The 12190-nt window shown below is 46.8% G+C and overlaps 1 protein-coding gene across 1 annotated transcript in view; it reads right to left on the bottom strand.

The window, feature by feature from the left end:
• NLRP5 (NLR family pyrin domain containing 5) overlaps window positions 1-12190 on the bottom strand; it is a 63688-nt gene that overhangs the window by 31378 nt on the left and 20120 nt on the right. Inside the window, exons 6-8 of the mRNA XM_003809864.5 lie at window positions 11697-11753; window positions 10658-10714; window positions 2719-4309 (exon numbers count right to left, since the gene is read on the bottom strand). Of these exons, the coding sequence (XP_003809912.3) occupies window positions 2719-4309; window positions 10658-10714; window positions 11697-11753 (1705 nt within the window). The remainder of the gene's footprint in view (window positions 1-2718; window positions 4310-10657; window positions 10715-11696; window positions 11754-12190) is intronic.

Here is a 12190-nt window from a genome sequence, read left to right as displayed (position 1 = left end):
ACTGTACAATGTCTTGCCTGTAGTTAATATTGTATCGTACACCTAAAAATTGGAGCAATTAGTCTCCCGTCCACTGGCAATCACCTCCTGTCTGAGTTTATACCTTCCCACGTGTCTGAGTGTATACCTTCCCACGTTTGTGAACAGGGAGCTAACCTCATGGGTTTGCCCTGAAGAATAAAAGAAAAATAGAGGCCGGGCGCAGTCGCTCACGCCTGTCATCCCGGCACTTTGGGAGGCCAAGGTGGGAGGATCACAAGGTCAGGAGTTCGAGACCAGCCTGGCCAATATGGTGAAACCCCATCTCTACTAAAAATACAAAAGTTAGCCAGGTGTGGTGGTGGACAACTGTAGTTCAGCTACTAGGGAGGCCGAAGCAGGAGAATCGCTTGAACCCAGGAGGTGGAGGTTGCAGTGAGCCGAGATCGCACCACTGCACTCCAGCCTGGGTGACCGAGCAAGACTCCGTCTCAAAAAAAAAAAAAAAAAAAAAGAAGAAGAAAGTGAATGAATGGAAGTATAGCACAGGGTAGCTGTGAACACAAGTAGCTGTGACTTTTTATATGTAAATTTCCCATCTCAGTGCTTAGCCTGTGGCTGTGCACGTTTTCAGCCAATCTACAGGAAAATTGCCCAGACTGTGACTCCCCTTGGCTGTGGAAAGAACAAAGTAACAGGCAAGCTGTTCTTTATTTCTGCACTGACATGAGCTCACCTCCTAAAAAGCAAGCATTTGTACTTGTTTTCCAACCAAGGGTAGCTGCCATGTTATCAAGGCCTTAGCTCACAGCAGGTGCTGTGCCAGACCTCTCCCATGTGAATTTTTTTTTTTTTTTTTTTTTTTTTTGAGATAGAGTCTCACTCTGTCACCCAGGTTGGAGTGCAGTGGTGCCATCTTGGCTCACTGCAACCTCTGCCCGCGGGGTTCCAGCAATTCTCCTGCCTCAGCCTCCCGAGTAGCTGGGATTAAAGGCACCCACCACCACGCCCCACTAATTTTTGTATTTTTAGCAGAGATGGGGTTTCACTATGTTGGCCAGGCTGGTCTCGAACTCCTGACCTAATGTGATCCACCTGCCTCAGCCTCCCAAAGTGCTAGGATTACAGGCATGAGCCACCGCGCCCAGCCCCATGTGATAATTTGATGCTTTATTATTTTTTTATTTTTTGAGATGGAGTCTCACTCTGATGCCCAGGCTGGAGTGCAGTGGCGTGATCTCGGCTCACTGCAACCTCCGCCTCCTGGGTTCAGGCAATTCTCCTGCCTCAACATCCTGAGTAGCTGGGATTACAGGTGTGCGCCTCCATGCCTGGCTAATTTTTGTATTTTTAGTAGAGATGGGGTTTCACTATGTTGGCCAGGCTGGTCTCAAACTCCTGACCTCGTGATCCACCCACCTCAGCCTCCCAAAGTGCTGGGATTACAAGCATGATCCACTGCACCCAGCCTGTCCACAGACAGGGTCTTACTTTGTTGCCCAGGCTGGGCTCAAAAACCTGCCCTCAAGCAATCCTCGTCCAGCCAGCCTGTCCACATTCGTCACTGCTGTGTTCTGGGTCATAGGAGGATGACACTGAGACAGTCCAGCAAAGTGTGTTTTCTAGACCTGCACTATTCAGTAAGCATCAGCTACATGTGACTATTTAAATACAAATGAGGCCGGGCACAGCAGGTTATGCCTATAATCCCAGCACTTTGGGAGGCCAAGGCAGGTGGCTCACCTGAGGTCAGGAGTTCGAGATCAGCCTGGCCAACATGGTGAAACCCTGTCTCTACTAAAAATACAAAAATTAGCCAGGTATGGTGGCGCATGCCTATAATCCCAGCTACTTGGGAGGCTGAGTCAGGAGAATCACTTGAACCCGGGACGCAGAGGTTGCAGTGAGCGAAGATCATGCTGCTGTACTCCAGCCTTGGTGACACAGTGAGACTCTGTCTCAAAAAAAGAAAAGAAATACAAACGAGTTGAAATGGAGTGAGATGAGTTTCACCTCCACAGTCTCACTCACCACGTTTCAGATGCTCAACAGGCTTATGAGGCTGGTGGCTGTCCTACTGGACAAGGCACATGGAATATTTCCATCACAGAACCCTCTACTGGACAGCACGGCCCTGGACCCCATACCAAATAAGCAGTCCACAAACCTGAGCGGTCACATTCATGGGAGGGGCTTGCTGACGCCTGTAATCCCAGCACTTTGGGAGGCTGAGGAGGGTGGATCACCTGAGGTCAGGAGTTCGAGACCAGCCTGGCCAACGTGGCAAAATCCCATCTCTACTAAAATTACAAAAACTAGTTGGGCATGGTGGTGCATGCCTGTAGTCCCAGCTCCTCAGCAGCCTGAGGCAGGAGAATCTCTTGAGCCTGGGAGGTGGAGTTTGCAGTGAGCCGAGATCGTGCCACTACACTCCAGCCTGGCAACAGAGTGAGACTCTGACTTAAAATAATAAAATAAACCACATATTCCTGGGTTTCAACCCCAGAGCCTTTCCTTTAGAGTCTTAGGCGGGGCCCTGTATTGTGAAAGACCTTTCCCAGGTGTGGACAATGCGCCAGATTCCGGTCCTGGCATTTTAGCCAGCTGGACGTCATCTGGGCCATTCATCCTGAGAGAATTCTCTGGGACCTTGAAGTTCCTGGAAGTCACGTCAAGTCCCAGCAGTAGAGACACAGAGCTCAGCACACGGCATAGGATAAAACTGCCTGGGGTACTCACCATAGAGGGACCACAGGACATGCCTCAGTGGACTCATCTCTTGGGAAGATCCCTTTGACATCCACCCGAATTTTCCGCAAATACGGACAGTGCTGGAGGCAGAAGGAAGATGCTATCAAGTCCAGGTTCTGGTTAATCGGAAGCCACACTTCTTGGAAGCCGTTTAATGCCAAGCGAACAAACTCTTTGTCTTGAGTCTCGAAAAGACAGTGGAAGGCGTCCAGGGTGTCTCCTGGGGCCTTCTGCTGCTGACCCAACAGAGAGACCCAGTGCAGAAGCTTCTGCTTCACCCCCAGGGGAACGGGACAGCCCAGCAGGACCTCCAGTGGCCTCCTTACGTCTTCGCTCACGAGGCCAAACAAGAAACGCTTCATCCAAAGCGAGTGGATATGGAAGCCTGCCTGTTTAAGCTCCATGGACCTCTTTGTCTTCTCAACATACAGAGGGCAGAGAGCTGGCTCGATTTCCAGGCCCTCTAACACGTAGTACAAGGCGGCACAGAAGTCCTGGAGACTGAGGTGGAAGAAGGTGTAGTGCTCCTCACAGTGGCTGTCTGGGAGAAGGATGTTCATGTGAAACAGAGCACGGAGCTCAGACTCCCCGAGTCCTTGAACCATGAGGTCGTCACCGTCAAACACAGACTTCCTATTCCACACTCCCTCCACAGCCATACGGCAGAAGCGCTTCAGGACAACTCTCTCCTCCAGATTGAGACAGCGCCGGGCCACGCCTCGTGGGGTGAGCTGATGAAACACAAAAGCTGCGTACAAGCCTGTGAGCGTTTGGTTGAAGGGGGCGACGCTCTCCCCCACCACGTCCTGCAGCTGCAGAGCCACACAGATCAGAGAGCCCACGGCGGGGACCTGGCACTGGTCGAACAGCTTACGGTTGTTCATTATCGCACGCAACCCTTGTGTCTTCTGATGCTCACCAATCCCGCGCTCAAGGAGCAAGTGGATTCTTTGTTCCCCGGAGATTCCTCTAACTAACAGGTAACGGGGAGACACCACCTCTGACTTGAGCTTCTCTATGCCCACGTCTCTGACGGTGATGATCAGGAAGGACTCAGGGAGCAGGACTTTCCTCAGCAGACTGCGTATGAGGATGAACGGGGGCTGCTTCTCAGCCCAGTCTTTGCAGAGCTTTGTGTCACTGCTGAGGACAGAGCCCAGGTCATCGAAACCGTCAATGATGAACAACAGCCTTTCTGGTCGGGACATGATCTCCGTCACTGGAGCCTGGGAGTCTGGCCACTCCCTGGAGATGAACTCTGTGACACTGCTCTCCTTCTTCCGCTGCATCTCTCTAACGGGGAGGAAGAAGACGTAGGAGAACATTCCCTGGTAGAGTCCACCTTGCGCCCAGCACAGCACGATCCTTCTGGCTAGAGCCGATTTCCCAATTCCTGACTTTCCGTGCAGAACCACCGTGCGAGGCCGGAAGCCCCACTGGTCTGAATTAAAAGCACCAGCCAACGTTTGCATTTCCGGCCAGTCAGCAGCAGTTTTTTCAAAACTACGACGTACATCCTGCTCCTCAGCGAATTTGGTCATCACGTGACTCTTGTAGTCCCATGTGTCACCTCCATGTCCTGAAGTCAGAGAGGGTAGAATGAAAATCAGGAAACGGACCAGGCAGTGGCTCGCACCTGTCATCCCAGCACTTTGGGAGGTCAAGATGGGCATATCACCTGAGGTCAGGAGTTTGAGACCAGCCTGGTCAATGGCAAAGCCTCGTCTCTAATAAATACAAAAATTAGCTAGTCATGGTAGTTGGCACCTGTAGTCCCCAGCTACTCAGGAGGCTGAGGCAGGAGAATTGCTTGAACCCGGGAGATGGAAGTTGCAGTGAGCTGAGATTACACCACTGCACTCCAGCCTGGTCACAGAGCGAGACTCCATCTCAAAATAAAAATAAAAATAAATCGGGAAACAAAATTTGAAGCCAGTCTTTTTTTTTTTTTTTTTTTTTTTTTGAGATGGAGTCTTGCTCTGTCACCCAGGCTGGAGTGCAGTGGCGCAATCTCAGCTCACTGCAAGCTCCGCCTCCTGGGTTCACCCCATTCTCCTGCCTCAACCTCCTGAGTAGCTGGGACTACAGGCGCCCACCACCACGCCCAGCTAATTTTCTGTATTTTTAGTAGAGACAGGGTTTCACTGTGTTAGCCAGGATGGTCTCAATCTCCTGACCTAGTGATGTGCCCACCTTGGCCTCCCAAAGTGCTGGGATTACAGGCATGAACCACTGCGCCCAGCTGAAGCCAATCTGAATTTTAGTAAAAATATACCTCACAGAAACCCTGGACTGAGCATCAGTGGGGCCTGAGTCAGCCTCCAGACATGGGTCTTGTTTCTTCCTAGCCAGGTGATGAGAACATGCTCACTCTTCATTCCCTACTTTAAAGGCCTCAAAAGCTTCTTAACAATCTACGCAATAGCTCTGCTTCCCTTGTTCAACCCGATGTCCCTTTTTGCACTGGGGACCTGATGGGTTACGCTGTATTTGCTGATGGTCTCCTCCCGTAGAATCTAAACATGGACTTTCTTACTCACTCTTGGACCTTCAGTATTTATGACAGTGCCTGGCACTCTGTAGGAACTCAAGTATTTGTTAAATGAATGATGTATGCCAACATACGTAGCCTTGGGGAGGGGGAGGGGAACTTGAGGGAGCCACGGATGCATGTACCATGGCCCCAAGTTCTACATCTGTAGGACAGGTGTGCCCTTCCTGTTCCATCCCTTGGTTTCCCCCATGCAATGGGGGAATCCTGCTGTACATAAAGAGGGGAATGGCCGGATGTGGTGGCTCACCCCTGTAATCCCAGCACTTTGGGAGGCCGAGGCATGCAGATCACAAGGTCAGGAGATTGAGACCATCCTGGCTAACACAGTGAAACCCCGTCTCTACTAAAAATACGAAAAAAAAAAAAATTCGCCAGATGTGTTGGCGGGCACCTGTAATCCCAGCTACTCGGGAGGCTGAGGCAGGAGAAAGGCATGAACGCAGAAGGTGGAGCTTGCAGTGAGCCAAGGTTGTGCCACTGCACTCCAGACTGGGCAACAGAGCGAGACTCCATCTCAAAAAAAAAAAAAAAAAAAAAAAGAGAGAGAGAGAGAACAGAGCACGTTCCTTGAGGTCAGACAGATCCCGCCTGGAACCCAAGCTCTACGGTAGAGCAGTGATCCCCAACCTTTTTGGCACCAGGGACCGGTTTTATGGAAGACAATTTTTCCACACACTGGAGTGGAAGGGGGTGGTTTTGAGATGATTCAAGCACATTACGTTTATTGTGCACTTTATTATGATTACATTGTAATATACAATGAAATAATCATACAACTCGCCATAATGTAGGATCAGTGGGAGCCTGAGCTTGTTTTCCTACAACTAGATGGTCCCATCTGGGGGTGATGGAGACACTGACAGACCATCAGGCATTAGATTCTCATAAGGAGCAAGCAACCCAGATCCCTCGCATGTGCAGTTCACAATAGGGCTCATGCTCCTGGAAGAACCAAATGCCACATCCGATCTGACAGGAGGCAGAGCTCAGGTGGTGACATGAGTCATGGGAAGCAGCTGTAAATACAGATGAAGCTTTGCTCCCTCCTGCTATACTGCCCGGTTCCTAAGAGGCCACCCTACAAGTCCATGGCCTGGGGGTTGGGGACCCCTGCTGTAGAGCATCTGTGTGATTTGATACAAGTTGCTGTTCAGTTTCCCCACCTGATGAAGATTTTTTTTTTTTTTGAGACACAGTTGCACTCTGTTGCCCAGGCTGGCGTGCAGCGGCGTGATCTTGGCTCACTGCAGCCTCTATCTCCCAGGTTCAAGCAATGCTCCTGCCTCAGCCTCTCAAGTAGCTGGAATTACAGGTGCCTGCCACCATGCTCAGCTAATTTCATATGTATGTGTGTGTGTGTGTGTGTGTGTGTATGTATATATGTGTATATATATGTATACATATACGTATATACGTATATACATATGTATATACGTATACGTATGTATATACGTGTATACATATGTATATACATATATGTACATATACGTATGTTACATATACATATATACACATATATATACACACATCTATATACACACACACATATATATTTGTTCTTTTTTTTTTTTTTTAAGCAGAGATGAGGTTTCACCATGTTGGCCAGGCTGGTGTTGAACTCCTGACCTCAAGTGATCCGCCCACTTCAGCCTCCCAAGTGCTCGGGTTACAGGCGTGAGCCACTGTGCCCGGCTCACCTGATAAAGATTTAAGAATATGCATTCAACATTAGCACAGGGCCTGAAAATGTGAAAAAATGAAACTTATCACAAACTATAATTATTTTATACCACCTGACATTTATCACAAACTTCAACTCTTTTATGCATTTAGTTTTTGTCAGCCCCTAGCTTATCATGTAAGCTCCATGAGAAAAATACCTTGTCTTTTTGCCTCAATAGTTCCAGCCTCTTCAGCCTCTGATATCTGATAGGTACTCAATGAACGTGAAAAAGATTCATATCCTGGGACCTTAAGTTTACTGGTACCACTATTTACCTTAAAAAGGCAGCAAGAGTCTCTCTGCACAAATGTGTAATACAATTACTAACTGTATGCAAAGTCTCCACATAAAAATTCTAGAACTTACACTTCATTGCAGTTGTATCCTCTGAATCAGTCCAAGATGGGTTCCAGGACATCCCCAAATGACATCAAAATCTCCAGATACTCAAGTCCCTGATATAAAATGGTATTACTGCATATAATCTATGCACATCCTCCCATGTAGTTTAAGTCATCCCTAGGCTGCTTATAATATCTAACACGATGTCTACACATCGCTTCAATTTGTGTGGACTCAATGCACCGCTCAGCATGTGGCAAATTCGGATTTCGCTTTTTGGAACTTTGTGGAGTTTTCCTGAATATTTTTGATTGATGGTTAGTTGAATCCATGGACACAGAACACATGGAAACGGAGGGCCGTCTGTCGTCCACATCAGGGGAAGCCATTAACAGACCCACGTTAAAACCACGGGAAATACACCTTAAGAATAGAAGCTCTATTTGCTGAGCTCAGACCGACCTGTTGTCCTCAGAGGACTGGCTGTGCCACTGGAATGTAGGTTTTTACAGAGGGAGGGAAACCCCAGGAAGCCAGTCTGCATTCAAACTCAGGCCTCCCTCAGTTCTTCCTCAAACACCTCTTTTTCTATGGATTTAATTATCACGTCTATACTTCAGAGTTCCCATCCTCTCCTTTGTGAGGGCTTCTTTCCTAAAATTCCAGACTCGTGTGTCTAACTCTCCCCCCTTAAGGGGTCACAGGACCACAAATTCAAAGCATCAAAAACTCATCTTTTGTCTCGCTGGGTGCAGTGGCTCACGCCTGTAATCCCAGCACTTTGGGAGGCCGAGGCAGGCGGATCACCTGAGGTTGAGAGTTTGAGACCAGCCTGACCAATATGGACAAACCCCATCTCTCTACTAAAAATACAAAATTAGCCAGGTGTGGTGGCACATGCCTGTAATCCCAGCTACTCGGGAGGCTGAGGCAGGAGCATCGCTTGAACCTGGGAGGCGGAGGTTGCAGTGAGCTGAGATCGCGCCATTGCACTCCAGCCTGGACAACAAGAGCTAAACTCAGTCTCACAACAAAAAACAAAATACCTCATCTTTTACTTCTAACAAAAAATATTCTCTCATAGGTTTTTTCTAAGTGATAATAAGAAAAAATGTTGTGTTTGTGATCCTACTTTGGAGCAGATGCTGAGCTCATTGTTTTTCTTGTTTTACATAAATTTAATTGTAGCTTCCCATCAATCCGGTATATGGTAATTTGTTCATTTATATAGTAGGGATTGGCTGGGCATAGTGGCTCAGCCCTGTAATCCTAGTGCATTGGGATGCTGAGATGGGCAGATCACTTGAGGGCAGGAGTTCAAGACTAGCCTGGGCAACACAGCGAGACCCCTGCCCCCCCCTTTCTATAACAAATATGAAAATTAGCCAGATGTTGTAGCATATGCCTAATTTCCAGCTACTTAGGAGGCTGAGGCAGGAGGACTGCTTCAGCCCAGGAGTTAGGGGCTGCAGTGAGCTGTGATTGTGCCACTGTACTTCAGCCTGGGCGACACAGCAAGACCCTGTTTCAAAAAAGGGGTGGAGTGGAGAGTGTATCTCCCCTTACTAGGTTAGCGTGAAGGTGTCTTGACAATCAAAATGTGGAGAACAGTGCCTAGACCAGAGTAATTATTCTAAAAATGTCACCAATATTTGTGTATATTATTCATCCCAATTTAAAGTTGACAACACTGGCAACCATTAGTTTTTCAAATATTGGTTAGTGAATGATTACGTAGCTCACACAGGATCGACATTACATTGCACAGGTGGGATAACAGCCCAGCTTGAAGCTGTCTCAGAGCTCAAAATGTTAGTCATTGACTCCTGGCATCACCACCCACCAGATCGTTCCAGAAGAAAGGTGAGAGCAATTCCCAGAGCCCCTTTTTTCAGAACTCTGCCAATCACCAATTCCAGTTAGCTTTATATCTTCAATATCTCATGCTAGTCAAGTCACTTCTTTCCATTACTGCCTCCTAGGACATGAGTGTTCAGGGAGCACTGTTAACAGCCCCAAAGTGAGAAAAAAGCCAAATTCCCACGAACTGAACAACAGATGAAGAAAATGGGGTCTTTCCATACAATGGAATATTATTCAGCAACAAAAATGAAGTGCTGATAGACACTGGAACACGGGCTTTGGAACTTTATGCCAAGTGAAACATGCCAGTCACGGAAAACTACGTATCATATGATTCCATCTACATGACCGATCTGGAATCGGAGAGTTTAGAGACACAAAGTAGATTAGTGGTTGTCCAGAGTTTTGAGGGAGAGGAAACTGGTGACTGCAAAGGGGTATGGGGTTTCTTTTTGGGAGAAAAAAAATGTTTTGGAATTAGTGATGACAGTTAGATAACTGAATAGACTAAAAATAATTGAATCATGTACTTCAGGAGGGTCAACTTTATGGTATATAAAATCCTAATTATATCTCAACAAAAAAGCCTCAATCAACAGTTTCTCAGGGAAGCCTGCTCTTACATCTTTGGCTGTTTAATCATCATCCTGCAAAGTTATAGCATTTAGACTCATCTTCATTCCATAAGGTTTAGCTAATGTGTAAGTCTGGATGATAAATGCCATGAAGGCAGCTGGGCACAGTGGCAAATGCCTGTAATCCCAGCACTTTGGGAGGCTGAGGTGGGCAGATCACGAGATCAGGAGTGTGAGACCGACCTGGCCAATATGGTGAAACCCCATCTCTACTAAAAATACAAAAATTAGTCGGGCATGGTGGCAGGCCTGTAATCCCAGCTACTCGGGAGGCTGAGACAGAAGAATCGCTTGAACCTAGGAGGCAGACGTTTCAGTGAGCTGAGATTGTGCCACTGCACTCCAGCTTGGGCGACACAGCGAGACTCCTTCTCAAAAAAAAAAAAAAATGCCATGAAGGCAAGACATGTTTTTGTTACCACTGTAATTCCAGCACAATTCTTCAATGGCAGGTATTCACGTACATATTAGTTGATAGAAGGAATTACGAAAATAATTACTGCCACTTAAGTTTGAAGAAAGCATTTGACTTCTCTTGGCCATATGTTTAACATCCATCAAACAAAGTTGTGATTGATTCGAGTCCCCTAGAATTATGGGTTCTTTAGAATTTTGTCTTCATAGTATCTGACTGTAGATAATCACAGTGAACTTGTGTAGCTCTATCTATGGTACTGATCAAGAGCTTGAAGGGAAGGGGTTGACACCAGAGACAAATCAGAATGAAAAAAGGCAATCTAAACTACTTACACTTCTTTCACCCAACTTTTTTCCAGGAGGGCAACCAAGGAATAAATCTATTTTCCTCACCTTGTTCTTCTGTCTCTGCTGCTGTGGCACCTTCTTGTTCCATAGCTTGTGAAATTTCTGCAAAAGAAGAATGAATTCCAACATACTTGTGTTTATTACTCAAGTCAGAGATGTCAGACACCCCCAAGATAAGCTTAGTCATGCCATATTTATTTTCTGGCCAGTTGAAAACATGGCAACCACTGTCTCAGCTAGAAGACAGAGTGCACTAGTACAATGAGCACTAATTCAAAGCTTGAGGGTGAGGGTCCTAGGCTCATTTCTCCTTGAAGAGACTTGCACAAGTTATTAAAATGAGGGGTAGGTCGGGCGTGGTGGCTCATGCCTGTAATCCCAGCACTTTGGGAGGCCGAGGTGGGCAGATCACGAGGTCAAGAGTTCGAGACCAGCTTGGCCAATATGGTGAAACCCCATCTCTACTAAAAATACAAAAATTAGTTGGGCACAGTGGCAGGTGCCTGTGATCGCAGCTACTCAGGAGGCTGAGACAGAAGAATCGCTTGAACCTGGGAGGCAGAGGTTGCACTGAGCCGAGATCCCACCACTGCACTCCAGTTTGGGCAACACAGCGAGACTCCTTCTCCAAAAAAAAAAAAAAAAAGCCATGAAGGCAAGACATGTTTTTCTTACCACTGTAATTCCAGCACAATTCTTCAATGGCAGGTATTCACATACATATTAGTTGATAGAAGTAATTATGAAAATAATTACTGCTACTTAAGTTTGAAGAAAGCATTTGACTACTCTTGGCCATATGTTTAACATCCATCAAAGTTGTGATTGATTCGAGTCCCCTAGAATTATGGGTTCTTTAGAATTTTGTCTTCATAGTATCTGACTGTAGATAATCACAGTGAACTTGTGTAGCTCTATCCATGGTACTGATCAAGAGCTTGAAGGGAAGGGGTTGACACCAGAGACAAATGAGAATGAAGAAAGGCAATCTAAACTACATACCCTTGAAATCTAAGTTACTTACACTTCTTTCACTCAACTTTCTTCCAGGAGGGCAACTAAGGAATAAATCTATTTTCCTCACCTTGTTCTTCTGTCTCTGCTGCTGTGGCACCTTCTTGTTCCATAGCTTGTGAAATTTCTGCAAAAGAAAATGAATTCCAACATATTTGTGTTTATTATTCAAGTCAGAGATGTCAGACACCCCCAAGATAAGCTTAGTCATGCCATATTTATTTTCTGGCCAGTTGAAAACATGGCAACCACTGTCTCAGCTAGAAGACAGAGTGCACTAGTACAATGAGCACTAATTCAAAGCTTGAGGGTGAGGGGGTCCCAGGCTCATTTCTCCTTGGAGAGCCTTGCACAAGTTATTAAAATGAAGGGTATGTTGGGCGTGGTGGTTTGCGCCTGTAATCCCAGCACTTTGGGAGGCCAAGGCGGGCAGATCACCAGAGGTCAGGGGTTCGAGACCAGCCTGACCAATATGATGAAACCCCATCTCTACTAAAAAATACAAAAAGTTAGCCAGGGATGGTGGCACGTGCCTGTAATCCCAGCTACTCAGGAGGCTGAAGC

This window comes from Pan paniscus, chromosome 20, assembly GCF_029289425.2.
Source record: "Pan paniscus chromosome 20, NHGRI_mPanPan1-v2.0_pri, whole genome shotgun sequence".
Classification (NCBI taxonomy): domain Eukaryota; kingdom Metazoa; phylum Chordata; class Mammalia; order Primates; family Hominidae; genus Pan; species Pan paniscus.
This window is presented reverse-complemented; position numbering and strand designations above follow the sequence as displayed.